Below are 26,058 nucleotides of genomic sequence, written 5' to 3'. Positions count from 1 at the left end.
CTTCATAACACCTTTTTGAATTGCAGTACTGTTATTAGTTTGTATCGTGTAGTTGCAAAGGTTTTTTTTTTGCTTTTGTCCTCATACAAGACTCAATTTTGTTAGACACATAGCGAGCCGTGGGTGTAATTTTTTTATTCTGCAGAATGATTACATGTCTGGCTGACCTTTTGCGAAAACTAGCCTTGAGGGTGACAAGTAAAAAGGCATCATAGCAAATGCTTTCATATTGACTGCCACTCACATTCACGTCTGCACTCAAAAGCGCTCACCCACAAACTGCAAAACAGACTTTTCTATTAGGTTTATGTCTTTGTGAATTGCAGCACATTGCAGCGAGAAATGATTTAGGCAAGCGCACATAGTGCTAGTGTGAAAAATGAAAAACAAAGCAAGAAATAAAAGAATCGTTTTCATTTAAACTGCAAATTTATTGCTATTAGCATAAATAAATTGTCACAATATTCGTTCTGCTAGCATTAGTTGACACAATATCCCACCTCTTGGGTAAGCAGTGAATATTCCAGTGTTGTTTTTACATCCCTGATTATTTAAATGACAGGAAAACAAGCAAGCAAACCGGTCAACCTCCAAGTCAGGTGGTTTTAGGATGAAATATTGTGCATTGTCTGTGACAGTTGCACTGCATGACTGAAGGTGAGTGGCATGTTTACTTCAGACAGACCTTCACCTCAACAGAAACAGCATTAAAAGAGACACATTGTCACCATCAAAACCAAAACACGGAGAGAGTGCGATCACACATGCACACAAAAATCTCTCTTTTACCTTAAAATACCCGACTAATGTAGGCGCAACAGGCTTTGAGGTAAACTACTTCTGGAAATGCAAAATCACAAACAAGAATTAAAAGGTTAGGTTATCCAAAAATCGTTCCAACCCCGTAAGACTTTTGTTCATTTTCGAAACAACCCTAGTGAAAAAAAAAACCTATACCAAAAACTATTTAAAATACATTTATTTTAGTATACTACAAATTCATTAAAATATCGCTTGAGACATACTGATATAAATATTATAATTCAACTTTATTTAATATTAAGCCTAAAATGTGTTTTAATATCACAATTAGTTAGGATAGACCTTAGCAATATTTCTGGATTGGTTGTTCCGATTTAGCAGACTTTAACCCCTTAACTGTAAGAATAGTGAAAATGCACTATCCGAACTTAAATGGCTGTAATTCAAGAATGCTTTGGCCTTGTTTTAAAGAAGACACGGATTATTGCAGATTATTGCTAAAGTTAAAATTTATACATTCTCCTGTAACAAATTAATACATTTCTGTCCAAATATCAAACAGTCACTAAATTTGGAACCTTGAGACTTTTCCGACAATGTGTTGTCAAGATTAGAAATAAATGTTATAATATGAAACCTGACACCGTCTACAAGGGGAGGAGCCCGCTAGAGGAATTTAGAGTGCCGTTTCCATGGTAATGCAACGTCCAATTTCACAGGATAAATATTGAGTTTGTAAGCTTTCGAATGGTACCTAATTTATGGTGATTACTAAAATATATGATATACAAAAAAAGGGGATTAAAAAAAAAAAAAGAGTGCCAAGCTTCCCGATGACAGCAGAGCCATTGAAAAACTGTTTTAACGGACCGTTGGCTGAACTTCTGATGCATACGGCACACTTATCTGGAAACAATTCAGGAGTTTCAAAGTCGTCATCTGATTGGTTGAATTCTACAGGATGTCTGCGAGACGAGTGTGTTGCGTTCTTTAACGGTCCGCCTGGAAACAAATGCCGTGACGCAAAACGTAGAGCGCCGTCGTGTTTACCCTTACGAAAATTAACCATGGTTTTATTGTAGGAAAAAATGTTGCGAACCATGGTCTTTTTGGCTAATTGATTACCATTTATATAACCACAGTTTTACCACAAATACCATGGTTAAACTGTGGTTAGAGTTGCAAAACCGTGGTTAATTTGTGGTTACCATGGTTTAACTATAATAACCATGGTTTTTTGGTTTTATTTGTAGTAAAACCATGGTTCATATTCGTAAGTGTACAACTGTGACAACGAGCGCTTATCAGGATCAACTAAAGGCTGGATTTTCAAAATTATGTGAAGTTCACGGCTCCATTGTTACAGTAAACTTGCACAATGATCTTGAATGAATAATTCACAGATGCACGCCGGTCTGTTATTGCAGGGACATCGACGTTACATTTTCACGCCCCTAAACATGATGCGGAACAAAACAAACTGTGATTGGTTGCTTTACATGTCAGTCAAACGTCTCCTGGATGGTCCTCGACCAATGAAAGCTGCGATAGGCTATGCGAGACTAAGGGTTAGAATATCAAATGATTATACCTAAAGTACAATTGCAGGGTATTTATATTAAGTAATATGTAAATTAATATGTAGTATACTAAGCATAAAATAAATGCATTTCAAATACATTTGGGTATATTTATTTTTCACTAGGGAAATTATTTTAAATTAAATCTGAGATTTCTGTCCCTCCATTAAGTCTACACAACTACCACTTTGTTGCTTTAAAAAGTTCATAAAGAGATCGTAAAACAAATCCATATGAATCGAACGATTTAGTCCAAATTTTCTGAAGAGACTTGATCGCTTTATATGATGAATGTTGCGTGGACTGTCAATAGAGGGACAGAAATCTCTCAGATTTAATTAAAATATCTTCATTTGCGTTTCAAAGATGAACAGAATTCTTACAAGAGGGTGACAAGAGGATGGGTAAATGAATTATTTTTCATACCCTTTACTAACCCTTTAATGTCCATTTAAATGCACTAAAATGGAGATTGAAATGTCCTGTGAAGGAAAACAATTTAAAACATACACTCACAGAGGCGGCAGTGCATTAATACTCCATATATACACACACACGAGACAGACCAGTGCATTACAGCTAGCTGAAATGAGTCGCTACAGGGCTTGCTAATCTAATGAAGAAGAAAAAAGTAATCATGGCCTGGCAGAGTCTGAATCAAATAATTAAAGTCATAAATTAAATCCACACTTCTACACTCTCTGACCTTCTCCCAGGCTCTCAACAAAGCCTTAACACGGTCACTCTCCATCAACCCCAAAACAGCTATTGTATTAATGATTCCCCCCATTAAAACGCTCAATAGAGCAGCAACTTCCAGCTTTAATAAAGCACGACTGCAAAGGGACTCTAGTCTTTTCCAAAAGGAGGTCCTAAAATGCACATCCAATTTATTTAGAATGACTTAAATGGCATCTACTGTATGTTGTGTTGTCCCACTGAATGAATGACATCAAAAGAGCAAAAGCAGATTTAATGCACTGCTATTGTAATGGTAAAAAGCTGCTGCAACAGGATTCTGTAATAAAAGCCTTTTATGAGTCAAAATAACTGGGTAACAAAGAGACCCTGACATCCCTAATGTTATTTTACTGAAATGTAGTCCATTAAGAAAATGTCATTGTGCGTTTGGCCTATTGAATTTGTCAAATTAACATATATGAAAATATGAGAAATCCTCTAAAAATAAAAACATTGGACTTTATCAAGTGTGCCTCACACATTCCTGAAAAGTGAAGCAAAAACATTTTAATCACCCCCTAATGGCTGACTGCAGACTAGGTCATAAACCCCGCCCTCTCCATGTAAACTAATAGAACGTAAGTCATTTTAAGTAATTATTATCACGCAGATGCATGTTCAAATGTAAATTTTCCTAATAAGTTTGGTTTTGGTTATTTGATGGTATTAAAATGGGATGTAACATCATGCTTGACAGCTGTTCTTGCGATTGAGTCTTCAGGAGCTAGAGTATGGGCAGGACCTTGATACCGCGGCTCAACCTCAGGATCACTACTGCACATACTCGGGCTCCAAATTACAGCATCAGCGCAAGACGTCAATGACCATTTCTGGGCCATTTCGGTTTAATTTTTCTAGTGGAAGGAAGTGGAGACTCGTCGTCCATCTTTTTAACAGTTTATATACTTAACTTATTGTTTTATTCAGTGTCTAAACGACTGAGAAATTTAAATGCAATACAATTTTGAACTACTTTTTAATTTGTTTGTTTTTGTCCCGCCCTCCCCTCCCTAAGTATCTGTAGTTATATTAGTAACATTACTTGACAGTTCCTCCTGCCATTAAACTTGGAATTGCCTCCTGATAATTGCAATTTAAATGACAGTCGAGGTCTCTGTAGATGGGAGGTAGTTGAGGCGCATCAGGTGAGATACCATATAAAAGTGAGAGCAGCCACTATTCCATTGAGTATTGCCATACTGTAGCCCATGTGGAAAGAGTGTCCGGTCATTCTTCTGCAAAAACAAAACACAAAACATCCAAATGGCATTAGTCCACATCGTGACTACAACAAAAATCATAATTGTTGATTATTGTCCTTGATATTGTAATTAATGTTTAATGAAATGTACATTAAAATACATATTTTGTTTTGTACAACTGCATGGCGTATTCTTTATGTAACCTAGACAACTAAAACAAGTTGAGAACTGTTCCTGAAATGTCTAAACAATCAACTTCACATTGACCTGTCCTGCGCAGCAGCCAGAAAAAATTAAACGGTTAAAAAAGAATAAAAAAGTATAATTAAATTATACTTAGAAAGCGAGAAACACAACAGTTAGAATGGGATGGGAGCAGCCACTACAAATGTACAGTTTTAGGCAACTGTTTGAACTCTTTAGGCTGGAATACACTACACAACTTAGAAAACAAAAACATTTCAAAAACACTAGGCATCATACACTTGCTGACTTTGTAAATGGTTAAGGCTCCGATACACTTCTAGAGAAATTGAAGAACAAACTGGTTTCACAAAACAGCAAAATTTCAACCCAAAAAAATCTGGCCAAATCGAGGTTTGCTTGGAGTCTAAGGACCTCTTGGAGGAGTTCAAAACAGCTTGCCAAAGCGAACTTTCCAGAAAAGCTTTAAAATGAAAGCGTTTTTAAATGAAAACGATCCTCGTTTATACTGGTGTTTCCACTGGGTTTCAGAAACGTCTACACTACATGACTGAAAACGCATGACACATGACCGTTCATGCACACTGGGTATGCGCGTACAAGTGTAAACAGTTGCCTTTTGCGCATGCAAGCAGCTGCAGGATTATAAAATACAACGTTTAACTGCACAACGGCTGCTAAAAAGTACCACAAAAATCAGCAAAGCATGCAGTTCCGTGTCCATGTTATGGTTTACGCGGTCGTCGAGGCTGGTATGTTACAGAGCCGTTGAGAGAGATGGCTCAGGGCTGCACTTCCCGAAAGCATTGTGACAAATAGCCACCAACGGTCTCTACGATCAACTTAGGCGTACAATGCTTTTGAAAAACCAGCCCTGTTCTGTTACTGTCATGTTTAGGTAGCGTAATGTGGGCAGCCATGCCATCGTTTTCAAAAGTCTCCATTTTGGTCCGTTTACAGTGAAACGCAACACAAGAGTTTTCAAACTAAAACAGGATCTGCAGCGTTTTCGAAAAAGTCTCTGTTTCAAGGTTCGAAAACACCGGAGTAGTGTAGATGACAGGCGTAACGGTAGTAAAAGTTATGCGTTTTAAAACAAAAACGCACTAGTGTAAACGCCCCAGGCCCAGGTGAACACCTTTGAACTACCATTGGTCCATGGGGCTCCACCTTCTTTGATGTGGAAATCTTCTCTGGTTCATTTCTTCTGTTCAGTCCATCGAGGTCAGACGCGAGTAAAAAAAACTATTGAGAGCTGATTTATAGTAGAAATTGAAGCAATCTATGGTGTTAAGTGCTATATTAATAAAAACATGATGTGACTTGCAGAGCTGCAAACATATCCAGGTCGCTGTGATCAGATGCTTTCTTAACTGCTGTTTTCTCACCAGTCATTTTTGTTCTGTTTTTTTGTCATTTTGAAGAGTGCGCAGCACATATTTACATATTCATCTAATCTCAGAAGCGTCGGGATGTTCACTACCAGTAAAGCGCTGCTGAGGTATTTAAAACTTCTTTTTAAGCCTAAAGCAAGGAATAATAATAACATTGTTGTGAGTAATCTGGGGTCTTTACAAAGGGCATCTAACACTAAATGATTGAGGATCACACACTACCAGACTTTCAAGTCATTCCAAACACAACATTTGGAGTCCAAACACTACAAAGGGCATCTAACACTAAATGTTGTGTTTGGACTCCAAATGTTGTGTTTGGAATTACTTGAAAGTCTGGTAGTGTGTGATCCTCAATCATTTAGTGTTAGATGCCCTTTGTAAAGACCCCAAATTACTCACAACAATGTTATTATTATTCCTTGCTTTAGGCTTAAAAAGAAGTTTTAAATACCTCAGCAGCGCTTTACTGGTAGTGAACATCCCGACGCTTCTGAGATTAGATGAATATGCAAATATGTGCTGCGCACTCTTCAAAATGACAAAATAAACAGAACAAAAATGACTGGTTTGGTTTTGGAGACAACATTTGGAGACACATTTCAGATAAAACAATCGTTCTAAAATTGCCTTAATCATGTTTGATATCCGCCGAATTTGGAATCATAGTCTTAAGCCATTCATTCACTTCAGGTTTTTTTGTGAAATCTGTCAATTGCCTGAAATCTGCAGACGGGCTCTTACTTCTCTGCAACTAGAATAGACTCCTCCGGACTGCAAATCGGGGCAAAAAACATGTAGTGTATTCCAGCCTATTTTCAGACCCATTATTGGTCTGGACTCCACACAAAAGTATCAATTTATCAATTAACAAAGCAGTTTACACTGTGATAAATATTTCATTCACACTGTTTATGCCTCATTGATCATTATATTAATGTTAATGTTTTGTTGTGAATCCAAAATAACCTCTTAAATTCTTGTAACGATTCACACATTTTGTGAACAATACACAACTGCTGCAAAAAAGCAAGTGTCTTTAACCCTTTAAACCTAACCATACCACCAAACCTGTCCCTATAACCTTACCAGTATCCCACCTCAATAGCCGCAAAGGTGTTTTGAAATACAACTTGAACACCATAAGAACACTGCACCTAATTCGTTTTTTTATTAAAATAAATAGTAGTTTTGTGATCAAAAGCACAAAATAGAAATCTCTGCAGCAACAGAAGTAGACCCAAATCAACAACTTCTATTCGTAACAGCAGTAATCATAATCTAAATTATTTATCTGATTAATTGTTTAGCTATGATGTACTACCACTTTTTACTTTACCACTCAATCGATCTGCTACTCTCCAGAGGTGTGTGACTCTAATGCAGGAAGTTTAAAAGCACACAGAACAAACAAAACTGAGGACCATGTATGTAATATGGACAAGGGTTTTGATCATATCAGCTGGCCATTACTCTACTCTACTAAGTGCAAAGGCTCATAAAAATCCCATTATGAGGCATCCAGATGTCCCATGTTAACCACTCCCCTGAGTTCTTTTAATGGCTGATTTAAACATGTTTTTAGAGTAGCAGGTTCAGAAGTGCAGATCTGCACCAGACTGGTCAAGTACATGACGTTCTTTTTGTTGTTACTCTGTTCAAGAATACAATAAAAACGTAATTAAAAAATGCAATTTGATATTTTTTGGTGTGGGTTTGGATGGCAAGCCAAAAATGTCAGTGATGTAACTGTTCTGACATCATAAATAATCATAAAAAAAGAAAGTCCGGAATTATAATTATTAGGGATGCAACAATACAGTTAGTCCACTGTTCAATACATACATCGGTTTTTAACCACGGTTTTCGGTTCGGTTTGGTTCTGATGGCTTGTCACATCAGTTTTTTGCTATTCTATTTTTTAAGCGACAGGAACAGCAAGAGGTTAAGGAGAAAAAATACTATTTTTTTATTGCAATACTCTTTCTTTATTTTACTTAAAATAATTGAAAAACCTTACTTAAACTTGTACACATTCCTAGTGTATTGTATAATATAAAATAAATATATATAAAGATTTACACTGGCAGCTCAGAGCAGTACAGCAGCATTTAAGTATGAAATTGAATGAATAAATGTAAAAATAAAACACTACATAGACTTCACTATAAAATATACATGGATTCTTATTAAAGTGACTGTATTAAAGATCTTCAATCAAGAGCAGTGAGTGATTTTCTATTTGTCTTTTGTTGTTGTATTAACATTAAAGGCATAGTTCACTCAAAAATGAAAATTCTGTCACCGAGAAATGAATACAGATTTGGAACAAATATTAGAGTGAGTAAATAATGACATCATTTTAGAGGTGAACTGTCCCTTTAAGGACAGTGTGTTCACTATGAGGCTGCGCTGCTGTCAATTTAGAGGTCTTTCAATAAGACACGCCGATTTTACTTTACTTTGAGTTTATGTTAATCTTGTGTGTATTTGACCGTATGAGCGCAGTAAGATGACTACTTAGTCCAGTAATCGCGTGTTTGACAGGCGTTTTTGCGTGTTTGACATGCACGCCCTCGGAAAAGCGCATGTTAAAACCGTGCATAAGCACCTGAATGAAATGTTTAACCGGCAAGGCTGTAAAACGCATGCATATATTGAACTTTGGTTATTGTGAATAACTATAGTGTTCCGTGAGTATAACTCTACCACTAACGTGTGATGTGAATGTATGTTGCCTTGTTCAGTAGGCTTATATTGTAGTAGTATTATCCATGCAAACCCTATGTGTTAAGGTCAATAAAAAAAAAAGTTAAATGGATAGTTCACCCAAAAATGAAAATTAGCCCATGATCTACTAACCCTCAAGTCATCCTAGGTGTGTATGACATTCTTCTTTCAGACGAATAAAATCTGAGTTATATTAAAAAAAGTTCTGGCTAATCCAAGCTTTATAATAGTAGTAATAGTTGCTCTGTTTTTGAAGTCCAAAAATGCACCTGTCCATCAAATAACGTGCTCCACGCGGCTCTGGGGTGTTAATAAAGGCCTTCTGAAACGAATCGATGCGTTTGTTTAGGAAAAATATCCATATTTAAAACTTTATCAAGTAAAGTTTCAGTCGATCGCCTTCCGTGGAAAAGTGTTGAAAGTGCCTTCTCTCAATTCAAGATGTGTACGTGACAACACTTTTTCCATAAATTGAATACGCAAGGCGGTCGGCCGAAACTTTACTTTTTAAAGTTTTAAATATGGATACAAAAAAACTCAAATATTATATATATATATTAGGAGTGTAACGGACGGTACATGTATTCGTACCGAACCGTTTCGGTACAGGGCTTTCGGTTCGGTGCACGCCTGTAACGAACGGTTTCCGAATGCAATCTTTAACAGTTAACAGTCGGCTTGTTTTACGCTGAGGACACACTTCAGTCCGAGTTCCCACACAAACATATTAAGTATTGAGTACATTTTATTACGAAATTCAAATGTTAAATGCCGTTTTGACGCTCTGAATAGGCGCGTCAGTTCAAACGACTGCGCGGCGCCCACGATTAATTAAATAAACCACTGTTTAATAAAATAAAAATAAATATAAAAAATCATCTGTGAACGCGATCGATCATCTCTTCCTAAAGAATAAACATGAATTAATATCTTAAGGTATGTTAAAGATACATTACAACTTACTGAAACACATCATATGTGGTGTAATCGCTCAGTGTTTCAACAGCAGAAAGACGAGAATGTCAAGCAGCATCACATGACCTCAGAAATCATTCAGTGTCCACAGCTGTTAGTTCACTAGAGAAATCAACTCTTTCACTAAATATATGACCTATATTAGCCTATATATTCAGATTCAGATTATTTTATTTAATGCCATGTGAGCATTCAAAGCTATTTTCATGGCAAAAATTCAACTACAAAAATAAAAATATCATATAAATGCAATAAAAAACAAAACAGCAAGTCATACTATACAAGATGTTTTAAATTAACATATGATAAAAAATCCAAAACCTTTTCAGGCATAATCTCATTAAATACGTCCTTAAGTGAAGTAACTTCATAAAAGAGCATTCTGCTTGTAATAATTCCAGGACAATCCAATAAAATATGTTTAACAGATAAAGGAATTTTACAAAACATGCATAAAATTGGTTCTTCACCCTTAAGCAAAAAAGCATGGGTCAAACTTGTGTGACCCATACGACATCTGGTATAAACCACTTGATCAAGTCTAGTTTTAAAATTTTGAAAAAATCTATTTGTAATTTCTGGATGAATTCCATACAATTTATTAGTCTTGTACATATTCCACTCTTCTTGCCACTTATTTAAAATATATCGATTAATAATCGGTCTGATGTCTGAAGGAGGAATTTGACATTCATTAACCTCCTGATTAAGAGCGTCCTTAGCAGCTGCATCAGCTCGTTCATTTCCTGAAAGTCCCACATGTCCTGGAACCCAGCAAAAGATGATACTGAAGAACTGATTTAATAGATAATCCACTTTTGTTAAGATGCAGTCCACTAAAGGATGATCAGTTTTTAAAGTGTCCAATGCTTGAAGACAAGATTTCGAGTCTGTAAAAATGATAGAATTTTTTTGTTGTGTATTTTCAATATGTTCCAAAGCCAAAAGTAAAGCACGTGCTTCAGCAGAAAAAATTGAGCATTGTTTTGGAATACGTATTCCATAGCGTTGATGTCCAGTCACCATTGCTGCTGTTACACTATTTTCCACCTTCGAACCATCTGTGAATATAGGTATATGAAAAGGGAATTGGTTTCTTATGTCCAAATATTGCTGTCTATATACATTTGGACGAGTCACTCCTTTCCTCTGATGAGCCAAATCCAAATTGATATTAGGCTTCTTTAATTTCCAGGGAGATATAGAATTAAATTGTATTTGACTTAAAATGTTCAAATTTGTATTTAAGTTCTCCAAGTGTGGTTTAATACGTATACCAAAGGATCTGATGCTTTTAGGTTTGCTCTCATACAAAGGAGTAAATTGTGGGTTGAAGACTGTAGAATAGGCAGGATTGGTTTTATTTGCCTTTATTTTGACAGCATATTGGAGTGAGAGCTTCAATCGTCTATTTTGAAGGGAAGGTTCATTGGCTTCAATGTACAAACTTTGCACTGGCGAAGTTCTAAATGCTCCCAAGGCAAGTCGTAAGCCCTGATGATGTACTGAGTCAAGCATCTGCTTATATGATTTTCTGGCAGAGTCATATATTATGCTTCCATAGTCCAGACGGGAACGAATTAGTGTTCTATAGAGTCTCAAAAGAACAATGTAATCTGCTCCCCATTTTGTTTTTGCCAATACTTTCATTATATTCATAGCTTTAAGACACTTGTTTTTTAGTAATTTCAAATGAGGGATGAAAGTCATTTTGTTGTCAAATAGAAGACCCAAGTACTTGATTTCCTTAACAACATTAATCGGTTCTCTATTAATGAAGAGTTCTGGATCATGATGAAGGGATCGCTGGATACAGAAGTGGGTACAAACAGTTTTTGATTTAGAGAACTTGAATCCATTCTCAACTGATCACTGATATATTTTCTCGATACATAACTGCAGTTGCCTTTCAATTGTACTCATGTTCTTCCCTCTATAACAGATACAGAGATCATCCACATATAGGCTGCAGAATATATTAGATCCGATGATACTCTCGATGCTGTTTATTTTAATGCTAAAAAGAGTGACAGAGAGAATGCTTCCCTGAGGAACTCCAAGTTCTTGTTTGTGGATATCCGACAAGGTGTTTCCTACTTGGACTTTAAAATATCTGCTAGCCAAAAAATTTGAAATGAAGATGGGTAATCGTCCTCGAAAAACCCATGTGGTAAAGATCTTCCAAGATTCCATATCTCCATGTTGTATCATATGCTTTTTCCAAGTCAAAAAAGACAGCGACAACATGTTCTTTTCTAATGAAACCATCTCTGATATAAGTTTCCAGTCGGATTAATTGATCCAAAGTGCACTTTCCACGTCTAAAGCCACATTGATAATCACTTATTTGTTTCTTCGATTCCAGTGTCCAAACAAGTCGATTATTTACCATTCTCTCCATTGTTTTACAGAGGCAACTGGTAAGAGCAATTGGACGATAGTTATTTGGATCTGTATGGTCTTTTCCTGGTTTAGGTATTGGGATTATGGTTGCTTCTTTCCAAGAGGACGGTATTTGTCCAGAAGACCAGACAAGATTGAAGTTATCCAAAAGAAGAGATAATATACTTTGGGGTAAGTGCTTTAAAAATTGATAATGAATTTTGTCTGGACCAAGTTAACAGCAGTGTCATGTGAGCATTTTAAGGAGTGTATTAATTCTTCTATCTTAAAAAGTTGATTATATACTTCTTTGTTATCTGAACAGAAGTTAAATTTTTTCCTTTCCTGCTGTGTTCGTATTAACTGGAATTCAGGGAGACAGTTTTCTATTGACGAATTCTTTTCAAAAGATTCTGCTAATGTATTTGCTATATCCATTTCCTTTGTCTGAAGAATATCCCGTTTTTTTATATGTTGTATATGAGATCCATTTCCAATGCCCTTCATTTTGCGAATCATGTTCCAGATCCTCTTCATGGGAGTATAACATGTTAAACTTGATACAAATTGTCTCCAGCTTTGTTTTTTTTGCTTCATTAATAGTTCTGTGAGCTTGAGCTCTACAAATTTTAAAAAGTGTAAAATTAGTCGTTGATGGCTGTCAATTAAAAAGTCTTTCCGCCTTTTTCCGTGCCCCGATAGCTTTTTTACACTGCTCATTAAACCAAGGGTTAGTCTTACAGTGTGATTTAGAGGACGTCTTTGGAATTGTTTCATTTGCAATATCAATTAACTGTTCAGCAAAAGTTTCTATAGAGTTCTGATTATCTTGAGTTGCTGAAATACATTTTTCATGACACATGATTTCAAAAGAAGGCCAATCTGCTTTCTTAAGTAGCCATCTTGAAGGTCTTTGTTGGACATCCGATTTTGTAAATGAAGTAATAAGTGGAAAGTGGTCACTCCCACATAGATCATCCCAGACCCTCCATGTACAATGTAAAAACATTTCAGCACTGCAAATAGTCAAATCAATTGCAGAGTAAGTGCCATGACCTGGATGAAGGTAGGTTTTTGTTCCATCATTTAGTAAACACAAATCATTATTATGTATAAAATCTTCCACTCTCTTTCCTTTAACATCACATCGATCTTCTCCCCATAAAGGATTATGACTGTTAAAATCACCCATAAGTATAAATGGAGTCGGCAATTGTGCTACAAGTTTATCCAATTCTTGCGTTGTAATAGCTTTACTGGGAGGTATGTAGATAGAGCATAGTGTAATGACTCTATGAAGGGTGATTCGTACTGCTATTGCTTGTATTTGGGTATCCAGTACAATATGACTGTGGATTATATCCTTTTTAACCAAAACGGCTGATCCACCAGAAGGTCTTTGTACATTTGGTCCATATACACTAAACATCTTAATTTTTAACAGTCAAGGGATCATTTGGAGATAAATGGGTCTCTTGAATACAATAAGCAAGGGGATTTAAAGCAGCTGTTAAACGTTGTAACTCCGCAAAGTTAGCTTTTAAACCCCGACAATTCCATTGAATTATATGGTTACGTATCTTCAAGTGGGGAAGATAGGTACAGGTCCTTTATTCTTGCACTTTGGAGAAAGGCTACGACTTCGACTAGTCATAGGTTCTGACATTTCAACATCTTTTGGATTATCATGTTTTTTAGTTCTATTTTTGTCTTGATTTGATTGTCGAGTTACTGTGCTTTGAGATTTCTTTTTCTCTCTGGATTCTCTTTGTTCCAACTGGGTGTCTTGAGTCGGATTAGTTTGGATATATACATTCTTGCTTTTTTGTGAAGACAAGTTCTTATTACTGCTTACAACTTGAGGTTGTAAGCAGTTCTGTCTGAGTACTAATTTCCCGCATGTTTGGTTTAACCACATCAGAATAGGATTTATTCAATGTGAAGGCAGGGAAACCTTCAACAAGTTTGCGAGCTTCAGGATAGCTCACCTTCTTTGTGTGTTTAATTTTTTGTATTTCCTTTTCTTTAATCCAGGCAGGGCATTTCTTTGATGAAGCTGCATGATCACCAAGACAGTTTTTACATTTAGCGAGATTAGTACAGTTTGTTTCATGATCATCCTTACCACAATTGTGGCAAACAGCCTTATTTTTGCATCCAGCAGAACCATGTCCAAATTTCTGACATTTATAACATCTCAACGGGTTCGGTATGTAGATATCCACAGTGACACTAAGATATCCTATTTGAATTCTCTCTGGCGGATGAGGTCTGTTAAAAGTCAGAATGCATGTTCCTGTTGGAATTATTTGTCCATCTTTTTTGATGCTTATTCTTTTGACATCAATCACACCCATATGATTTAGTTCTGAGGTTATATCAGCTTCGTCCATGTCTTGCAATTCTCTGGTGCGGATCACTCCTTTGCTGTTATTCAGAGAAGGGTGACAGAATGCTTTCATAGTGACTCCTGCCAGATTTGTTGCTCGTAATAAGTTCTCTGAGTTTGCTTTCCGAACACATTCCACCAAAATTTGTCCCGATCGCAGCTTTTTGATATCTTTGACTGTTCCTGCTATTCCTGTGATTCCTTTCTGAATAGCAAAAGGAGACAGTTTAGTGAGGGGGCTATCAATAGATAGAGACTCAAGTAATATAAATCTTTGCCAATTTTCATTTTTTGAAGTAAAGATAAGATTAGTGGTTAGTTCAACTTCCAAGTCTTGATCCAGTATCCGTTTTTTGGTGTTTTGTTTATTTGCCATGTTAGAAAGAATTGGTTCATCATCTCTGCTCCTCACCCACCTCGGAGTCCTACAAGGGGATGTACAGTGCCGCGGAAATCCACCGGATGTACACCAAGGATACAGTAATGATATACTTGAGCAAATAAACACAAGATTTATGCTACTCAATTGACCCTACGCCAGTGCCTTCTGGAAGTGGTGATAACTACATAGTTGAGTGTGATTCAAAGCCAAATCCAGGGCAAATCCTGACAAGCCGATTGGTTAGAATGGGCAATTCCAACCTCCCGTCTAAATGAAGTAGGAGCCAAAGTGATGTGTTGGAAATATGGCGGCCGCAGCAAGCCAAAATCCTCAAGCACCAGGATATCTTCCTCCACTGACACGAGTCGCAACCCACGGCACACAAGCTGCCCCATTTGTCGCCTCTTACGATCAGCAAGGGGGTGCTAGGGACCTATTCTACCTCGGGTCCCCACGGGGGCCTATATATTCATTATATTCTACTGAACCTGTTAATGATGTCTTGATTATTTAATGTATGTTCATGAAAATGACAGCCACTGTGTATAGATGATTATGTTATTTTAACAACGAATTGGAGAAAAAAACTCTTTTATAATTCGATTAAGAAGTTAATGCAAAAACTGCCTTATGTGAAGATTACATGTTTGCGTACTGTTATTTGAGTGTTGATTATTATATCTAAAAATAAATAGCAACTGAATTTAGTTTGGGCTCTGTTGTTAACCTTTAATATTATAGTAATGTGCAAGTAAGGGCTCCCTATATAGTTTACAGCATTCTTCAAAAAACTTTTAGTTATAATTTAATTAATTTAAGGACAGACACAATTTTTTTCAGTAAACCACTGTTTAATAAAATAAATAAAAAAGCAATTTTGTAAAACTGCTGTACCGAACCCGTACCGAACCGTGACTTCAAAACCCAGGTACGTACCGAACCGTCAATTTTGTTTACCGTTACACCCCTAATATTTTATATATACACACACACACACACACACACACACACACACACACACACACACACACACACACACACACACACACACACACACACACACACACACACACACACACACACACACACACACACACACACACACACACACACACACACACACACACACACACACACACACACACACACACACACACACACACACACACACACACACACACACACACACACACACACACACACACACACACACACACACACACACACACACACACACACATACATATCTGAGGCACAGGCATTTTTAAAAAGATTCTTTGCTACTGAGCCAGATAGCAATCTAATATTTTCTCCCTCTCTCTCTATTAATTTTCATTGTAACATAAGTCTCAACCAGGCATCACATGCTCATGCTGTATCAGTTTGTGTCTATTAAATCTTTTTGAAAGTCAGGAAGCATTAAGATTCATCTATCCCAAAGACACAACAGACATAATAGCACACTTTTTAGACAGACAGCAGCCTTGACATGGAACATTAGGGAGCCAGACATTTCCCAACATATCAATAGGAAAAACAGCTTGGGACAGATTATAATTAAGGCCATCCATTCAGATAATTTACGGATGTGAGATCTAATCAGGGAACGCCTCGACTAAAAAGCCAACTGAAAGAGACTAAACTAATTTCTGTTAGCCAGTTAATTCACCAAATCAATTGTTGTGTGGTGAACTCCCTGAACCACACCTACAACGGAAGCAGATAATGCAAAGCTTATCTGCTGAAGACAGAGCCACAAACAACTGACTGTGACCATATGCACCCAATGATTCAAAGGTTGGGTTTCTATGGAAACAAAGTGATGAGAGCATTATACTAATATGTGTGTGCATATCTGGAAACAATGGCAGAAAGCTTCTATTGTCATCCAAGTCATTTGAGGATAATGCAAGAGGCTAATTGCTTGAGCAGTGTTACGACATGCAGTGAAAATTGACATGGAGAATGCCAATAGGACGGGGTGTGTGTTTACCACTGCCGTTTTGTGGTGGTGAACTGGAGCTATGCAAGCGTGAAGGAACAAGCAGACCCAGTCACAGTTCTGTGGGGGTCAGTCAATACCACCCCATCTGGCTGCTAGCAGGTCGATAGCCTGTTTGCGTCCTGAGCCGGCTGTGTAAGTTAGGTTTAGGACAGAGCACCGCTGTGTGATTAGATAACCAACTCGCTCGGTGATGGAGTGACCCTGGGTTTTATCGCCAAGCCTCCAGACACAATCAATAACGTTCCTCCCAAACAGCCAATCAGAAGCAGACTTATAGATTCATAAATTGGTTAAACTCATTTGCAAACTCAAAGTTAGCAGAGGAGACGTGTTTCAGGTGGCTTCAAATGGGGCTCCCTGTCTTTTCATCGTCTCAAATGAATGAGAAGCTCAGAGTGCCATCCAGCATGAATAATTATACTTGAAAAACAACTTCAAAGAGCCCTGCTGCAAACTTTGTTCCATAATATGCCAGGTTGCATCATTTTTGGTTAAGTTTTAGGTCATTACTCAATATTCAAAATATATTTAATCATTTGAGTGTCCTCGAAAGACTTTCAAAGCTTAGGTCTTCTAATGTCTGGATCATTAAATCCAAATTGAGGTAATTGCGAAGTATATTAAATCTGCAAATGGCAACAGCTTGTCACGGCATTCCCACTGTACACACGTGCCTCCCCCTCTTACATTGTGTACACAAAGCTCCTGGTAATAAATGTCACAAGGACTAAGGTCACTGGAAATAAAACTGAATTCACAGTCTGATGGGCTAACAGCAATTCCTCACACCTGCCAAACACTTCCTCATTTATGCAGTGGGTAAACCACTGAGGAAGTATGACTAATGCTCTATATCTTCCTGGAACTATGCTCATTATTTTGCCTCAGTGTCATTTGGTTTACTTACTAACCATAGAGATAAAAGAGTTTCTGAGGTATCACCAGATCCAGTGTGCACCCAGCCTCATTTGTTAAGATTACAGATGACGCCAACAATGGATGGACTTACAAGACTGACATTATATTGTCCTTTTATTGCAATTACTACGATCACAAGATGTATTTATTGCCTTAATAATGCATTGAAAGATAGTATAATTTTGGCTGTCTAACTGAAAACATGTACTATTTTAAAAACACAATATGTTAGTTTCGCCACTAGAGGACTATTCAAAACAATAACCAAGGCATAGCTTGATGAAGCCGTGAATGAGCGTGGGAATTGTCGTCTTCACCTCCACAACCAGTGGAAAGCAATCCGACGGGACTCAGGCAGAAATCGTGGTCATGGATGAGCTAATTTATTAAAGTTTTGTTAACGTTACTGTGGTATGAAGCAGGTTGGGACAAGTGAGGTCAAAATACGAGCATGGTCATAGATGTATACATAGATTCCTCATTAGCACCTGCACGGATCAGTAGAATGAGGCATCTACGATCGATACATCTATGACCACGTTCGTATTTTGACCTCACTTAGCGGAAGTTATGGCGGAGCTCAGAGGTGTTCAGGTTTGTCTGATTAGAGGTCAAATTATAGCATAAATACTGCTCGGTTTCTCACAGAAACTGATCGTTTCACTAGATAAAACCCTTATTCATCATTTGGTATCGTTTAAAGCCCTTTGAAGCTGTACTTCAGAGGGCATTATATGGAGAAAAATCCTGGAATATTTTCATCTGAAACCTTAATTTCTTTTCGACTGCAGAAAGAAAGACATGGACATCTTGGATGACATGGGGCTGAGTAAATTATCAGCAAAAGTTTATTTAAAAGGGAACTAATCCTTTAAATTAAGTTTGATTAAATCCACATTATTTTATTTCATTCTAATGAAATGGGTAAAACATTTAATTGCTGATTTCTCTGAATTTAAACATTGTTGGAAACATTTGTGATAATGCAAGTCAACAATTTTTTTTAATAAATAAATAAAAAAAAGTAGCTATTTAGGGCTGTGTTTTAGTTATGTTTTAAAATTTAGCTTCCAACGATTATGAAAACATGATGCCGCTTTCCGTTCCTGTCCTTTAAAGTAGTGCGCTGTCACCATACGTAACATCCAAATCAGTCCAATCATGTAACGTCACATGTAAAAGCGTATTGCGCAACGAAAGAGACGCTGTTCAACAGACGGTACACAGAAGTACACAATACTTTGGGCTTCTGGTGTGCGCTTGAAAGGACAAATACATGCAAAAATATGTCAAAATGTCCATCCTAGGGATTTAAACGCATGCAGTTATGCCTTTGGTGAACAGGAGGATTATTCTGTGAGCTAGGAAAGTATCGAATGCTTGTGTATTAGGTAATTTAATGTTAATCAAACAACAAGGAATAAAATCAGTAAATTTAATAAGATAAGAAAGAAGATTAGAAAAGACTATGCAAATGTTTTAAATTTTTTTATTCCATTCCTTTATAGTAGGCTATTATAAGCAGTAGGCTAAATTGTTCAGTTTATTCTTTTTTTTTCTGTTGTATTTGTCCTGTTGCTTTTATTTGTTTATTTACTGATCGTTCATTCTTCTTTTTTTATGTAGGGGAGAACCGGGGCGAAAGTAACACGGGACGAAAGTAACAAAGCGATTTTCTCCGAGCCCTGACTACATTTACATTCCAAGCTATGACAGCATGTTCAGCACACAACCCTTGATGGATCTGCCAAATATCATGTGATTCCGTCATCGTTTCCCGCGGTTAGGTCCGAAATGCAGTTTTCAAGTACGGCAAGTAAATTAATGAAGCGGTACTTTTTTTCTAATTACAAGTTGTGTTTCTTGTTTCATGTGTCACAGTAATGATCAATCTACAGGTTATTTAGTGCTGTTACACACCCTGAAGGTTTGTCTTTTCAGAGTTTTTCAGAATAAAAGTAAATCGTGTTTAAATGTCAGGACTTCCTGTCGGGACGAAAGTAACACTTGTTACTTTTGTCCCGCTATTATATTTATATATAATGCATATTATGAAATTTAATTTAATTTTCATATTGTTCATACTGTTGAAGAAAAAACTTATCAAATAGATACAGACATTGCAAATAAAAAATATTTTAAACAATTCAAGTTTGTACTGTCATATTACATTTGAAACATTTGATGAACTTTTAAAAATTTTAAAAAACATTTAAAATGAAAATGTAATTAAATTTTTTTTTGCAAAGATAAAGGACAAAATATGTTTGCAGTTACATATTAACAAGGTCATAGTCAGGTATGTTTAATAAAAACAAGAGTAGCACCAAAAAAATCTAGCTTGTATTGTTGTGTTACTTTTGACCCACCTGTGTGTTACTTTCGTCCCACCTGATGGGGTCAAAAGTAACAATGTGCAGCTTATGTCCAAAGTGAAATTATACTGTAGTCGTTCTACATTTGTACAAAATACCACCTGCTATTGATAGACCACACTTGTGAGTTATTGACCACAGCAAAAATAAATCTCGGTCTAAAACATTATCTTTTAAAATTATGATTTTCTGAAAAATGGTACTTTCGTCCCTGCTCTCCCCTACACACTGACAGGGGCACCCAGACAAAGTTTTGCTTAAGGCCCCCAGAAGTCAAGTCTTTCCCAGTCACATGCGACTCTGGGGCTCAAAAACTTTAATGCAAGTTTCCCTGTTGAGTAGGGTCAAATTACATTGTATCACTGAAACATTCATCTTCTGTTTCTTTGACAATAATGATAGATCTGTTCTGATATAACTCCAAAAAGATCTAAAATACCTAGAGAGTGCTGTCTGATAGCATTCTCCTTCATCTCAAATGCAGTTGCTTGACTGGTGTATGCAACCTTGGCAGTACACAAACTGCATGATGCCATTTCTTTTCTCAAGCACACTCAGTTCTGGAGCCATAATTGCCTTGTAACTAATTACTCTGGAGCAACAGGAAAATAACATCCTATCTAGGGATGCACCAATATCAAAAGCTGATGATTCTTTTCAAGTTATGGAACATAACTAAAAAATGGTCAAAAAAAAAAAAAGACTTGGATATATTCCAGCAAAATTTAGATGGATTGAGGAAAATTCAGATTTGATGAGCCCATTTGATGTGTGAATTTCCATAAGCCTTGATGGAGTGAGAAAGCTTGCTTTGGTGCACTGATATGTAGGTCTCACTGAGTTGGTTGTGGCATTCTTTCTGTGGCTAACACTTCCTGTTAACAGCTCAGATATATATAACAAAAGGGGACAGTCACGAAGGTTTGCCTTGCCATTACTAGGAACCTGAATTATACAAAACAGAGGCTTAAAGTTGGGATAGTTCACCCAAAATTGAAAATTCTGTCTTCCTTTACTCGTTCCAAATCCATTAGACTTTCATTTATGAAACACAAATTAAGATATTTTCAGTCCCTCCACTAAAAGTCCATTCTACCAAAACTTTGACACTTCAAAAAGTTCATAAAGAGTTAGTAAAAGAAATTCATATAAATCTAAAAGGTCTATAAATCTTCATATAAAGGTTCATATAAATCTTCTGAAGAGACACTTGGGATGCTAAACTGTACTTGTTTGACAAGCAAGAACAAATCTCATTGGTTCTTTCAGAGGCTCCAACGTGCTTGGTTGACATGCGAGAACCAGTGAGTTTTTTTTCCTGTGTCAAAACAAGCGTTATGTTTACCATTTGATGTGCTCTATGTACGAGTGTTGATGAATATTTATGGGCAAATTCCAATCAGATGTGAGCATCCCTTATGCCCTACTCACACTGAAAAGCAGAGCCCTTGGGGACTTTGGAGGGAGCAGGGCACTTGTGTGTAGCAATGAAGCCGTTTGGAACACACTTGGCGAAGGGAGCAATTAAAGACCACATAATTTTCTCATTAGCTTCACATGGAATGTTACCACAACAAAGCTAGGCAGCGACAATAGGAATATATTATTATTGATGTTAATATGATATGCAATTAAATGTACATTTATAATGAAGTTGATATGTTTTGTGTGTGTGTTTATAAGTGATAAAAGCTTTATAAGTTAAGCATTAAACACATTTGTTACCTATGAAACGAAAATATGTGTAATTTATCAACAAAACAAAACAACGTAAATTAGTCCGTTTACGATTAACTCCAACTCTCCTGATATTTCTAGATTTAAAATGAATTGCAAAGACTTGTCACCAGGGTAACGTGACCTTAAATTATTAAATTACTTCCTTGAAGTGATCATCGCACATTCCCTTCACTAACAGACTTGTCGAAGGGCCCTTCATGAAGGGATGCAGTCGTTCACTTTCGTTTGAAACACCCCAACAAATGACGTCCCCTTCCTGAATTGCCCTTCAAGGGTGCAAAAACGCTGTTTGTCATTTGCCCTATATGCGAATAAAATCCTAAATTAAGTCTATTTGTCATATAAAAGCAGTCGTGACTCCTGAGAAGACTTGAATGTAATTTGATTCTTATGGGGTTTTTTTTTCGAACGTTTTGAAGTGTCAAAGTTTTAGTTGTGTAGACTTTCAATAGAGGGACAGAAATCTCTCAGGTTTCTTTAAAAATATCTTCATCCGTGTTTCCAATACGTCAAAAGTCTTATGGGTTTGGAATGACACGAGGGTGAGTAAATTACGACAATTTTCATTTTTGGGGGAACTAACCCTTATATATATATATAATATAAAGGTTGTACCGCTTCAGAAAGCCAGCTGACTAAAGGTCAATGCCTTTGGAAAGAGCAATACTAAAAAGTTCAGGCAAATTCGACTCCTCCTTTTTTCCGCCAAGAGCATTAGAAGTTGGGGTAAAGGACATTTAGACATATTTGATGGGGCTTGGAGCCACACGAAATCCCTGCAGACCAATTCTGGGACAGTTTTTGAATGTTCCGCTTGGTGCAAGTATTCAGGTCTGAAGATGGAAAGCAATTACAGGAAAATTGCTTTTCTGTTCTCCTCTGAGTCGGTGCTCTCACCCGGAGTAGACCAAGCACAAAGTGATAGGAACAATTTTCTATTTTAACAGCTGGCAAGCTTCTAAGGCACTGACAGCTAAAAACAAAATAGGAAAAATGGGTGAATAACCTCAGACCAGAGGAACAGCCTTGATATCATGTTCTACTCTCTCAGAGTATTACACCACTGAACAGAACCGGCCATGAAATAACAGCTACTTGTAGAGACAATCAGTCATCAGGCTGTCGGAAATAAATGAATAGTGCTCACGGGTTCAGTAGGATGACTGTTGCAGGTGCCGAGGCAGTAAATTAACTCACTACCATGAGTCTAATGATCACTTCTACTTGGAATTTGAGTTTCTCTTGTTGAATGTGAACTTTTCATGTTTCATCTGATTTCATTCGTATGTGAGAAATTATAGTCTGCCTCGACCCAGATTTCACTCTAAAATATATGTTAGAAAGAGCTCATCCCCAAAATGGCTTAATTATCATTTTCTCTCTGGTCTCAGTAATATGAGAATAGCACCACCGGAATAGTATTTAATCAGTTATAGCGTGGGAGCAGCAGCAGGGCATCAAGAACCATTCTGTGACAGAGTTCGTAATCATGATTACCAATCATAAAGACAAAAGTCTTTCTGAGTATAATCCACTCTGATCACACCTGTGACTGACAACATCAGTGATGTGGGAACGGAAGGTAATCATGTCAATTGTTTTCCTTGATTTACATTTAAAATGAAACCTTGTTTACATGACGCGAGGGAAGACTAGTGTAAAAATAGTATAAAATGTTTGAGCTTATATTGTTCGGGGTTCATTCCAACTCCATTGAACTCAAGGTGCTTCTTCATCAAGGTCTTCAACATCCTCATCTTTTTTTGGGGTTGTTTTTGCTTTTGACAATTAACAAACTTTGTGCCATTTACAAAATATCAGCTTGAATTATTTGGAAAAAAGGGAAATCATGTGTTTCTTGAAACTGACGGTTTGCCACCCAGACAGTCAATAACACTGTTTTTGTATAAAGGCCTGTTCACATCAAGTACGATAACTATAACGATAATGATAAAGAATATAGGTCTAAAAATCATTCTAAATTTAAAAGAAGAGTCCACACCACAACTATACTGATAACAGCAAAGAGGAACAACACTGATGGAATCATTTTAAGAACGATTTTTTTTTTTGACAGCCAATCAGAATCAATTTCGCTTGAAAGAGCTCAAGTATTTAAACGGCAGATGACAAACCAGCAGCGCATGCTTAGAATAAACAGAGCGTTATCGTTTGTGGTGTGGACACTAATATAGTTATCGTTATAGTTATAGTTCTTGGTGTGAATGGGCCTTAAAGGTATAGTTCACCCCAAAATGAAAATTAGCCCATTATTTACTCACCCTCAAGTCATCCTAGGTGTATATGACTTTCTTCTTTCAGACGAATACAATCAGAATTATATTAAAAATGCAGATGATAGAGCTAAATAAAACTGCGAGAACTAGCATATTCTCACCGGAGCGTCCTACGTGGGAACGCCAGACTCTCGTGAACGCGCAAATGTGGTCACGTGTTTATCATCAAATAAGAGCATCCATATCTTTTTTTTCTTCTTCAATTTAATTAGTGAAATCATTGACTGCAACACTCTTCTGCTGGATCCATTTATCCTCAGTAATTTAAAATATGACATTTAGGCCACGCCCACACGGAGACGCATTTAGTTGTATACATAAAAAATGTGTGTCAGCGTTTCGTCAACATGGATCCAGCGTTTTGGGAGCATGAATCCGATATTATTTGAAACCGGGTCCTAGAGTAGATAAATCTGAAAACGAAACCCCTTGCGTATTCGTGTTTACAGCCAATCCGTATATTTTGTGAAACGGTGATGTCATCACACCACATCTCGTACGGGTAAAGACTAGAAAGGAATACAACTACGGGCACTGGGCATGCGCACATCAATATTGCGTCCTTTAACTACCGTATTTGCATTATTGTAAGGATAGGTTTAGGGTTAGGGTAGGTGTAGGCATTAATAAAACACATCTGGTAAGTAGCACATTTATTTATTGTTATTTTATTGTGAGATTTTGCCTCACTTGCTACCATTGCTGTACCCGTTCTAGCCACAACTCTTTTTCTCCGTTTTTAGTGTATTTCTGTGGCAGAATTACAGCGCCACATACTAGCCTGGCATGTATACTACATCGTTTTGAGTCTGTTTTAGTGCTCTCGTGTGTATCGGATAGGGAAAGCTCTGGCTTCGTGTGGATGGATTAGTTTGAGATTATTAGTGAGCTTTACAGATAACCAAGCAAATATCTAATGATTACTACTGGTCCATCAGATGCCATCAATTGAAAAAACGTCTCTAACATATAACTATATAACATCTAATATCAACAGAAAATAATTTTGGCAATGGTGCCTAAAATGTACCATATAGTCTTATATTAATATATCCAAATATAATTTTAATTTTGGTCTTGAAAAAAATATATATCCATATATTCGGAACTGAAGCATTTACTAAGAAATTGGCACTGTGTATGATTGTGCTTGAGAGAATATGGTTTTGTGATTTAATTGTACAATCAATAACATGAACAGGCTCACTTGAATTTGGCTGAAGAAAGAGGAGTTGGAGGAAACATTCCTGGCTCAAAGGAGTCAAAGTAGGTTATGGTCCAGGAGAAACTGCAACACAGAACTCCAGCCACAGAAGACAAGACCAAAATACTCCAAAAACCTGCAGGAAAAATGTATGTTATGCTTTACAACATGCAGCTAATTTCGGTTTATTAATATTATGTAACAGCAATTCACTAGGTGCAGTTTGGACCTAACTTACCCAGGAGTCTCACTTCTGACCCATCTTCAGTGATTATCCTCTCTGCTCTTAAATCTACAGATCAGATAATTATTATTCAAATTATCCGTATAACCCATTTAGGTATTGTATTGCATATGCTGGAACTTCAAGAGAAGGATTCAAAGAAATAGATATGAGATAGATAAGTGTATACCTTTTAATACGATGTACAAGACTGAGACCAGCACAGCGATAAACGAGACGATGACTATGCTGCATAGCACAGAGAATATACGAGCGGGCCACAGGTGTGTGTCTTTCCAGTACCGCTGCCGTACGGGGAGCCGCCCTGTCTCTGCCCTGCCGTTCACGCTGCTCTCATGTGAAGCTTCATTTGTTTCCCCCAAAGTGATTCTTCTTCCAGTTAATGCAGTATTATCTTCATCTTCAGAATAAATGTCTAAAGACGGTGCATCTTTATCTCTGGAAGACCGCAGCATGGTCACCAGGAGAAAAGTTTCTAAAGTTGAAATTGTTGGCTCGTGAGTCACATCCTGCGTCGTTAGTTTGCGCGTTTCC

At 37.0% G+C, this 26,058-nt stretch overlaps 1 protein-coding gene across 1 annotated transcript; it reads right to left on the bottom strand.

Annotated features, from left to right (window-relative positions):
• Positions 1-414: 414 nt before the first annotated feature.
• arl6ip6 (ADP-ribosylation factor-like 6 interacting protein 6) lies at positions 415-26,058 on the bottom strand. Its single transcript, XM_079841539.1, has 4 exons — positions 25,694-26,058; positions 25,519-25,572; positions 25,284-25,416; positions 415-4,318 (listed from the first exon to the last, which is right to left on the bottom strand). Exons 1-4 carry the CDS (start codon positions 25,977-25,979, stop codon positions 4,225-4,227), a joined length of 567 nt encoding a protein of 188 aa, XP_079697665.1. The 5' UTR covers positions 25,980-26,058; the 3' UTR covers positions 415-4,224.

Source organism: Gobio gobio (genome assembly GCF_949357685.1).
Source record: "Gobio gobio genome assembly, chromosome: 17".
NCBI lineage: Eukaryota > Metazoa > Chordata > Actinopteri > Cypriniformes > Gobionidae > Gobio > Gobio gobio.
This window is presented reverse-complemented; position numbering and strand designations above follow the sequence as displayed.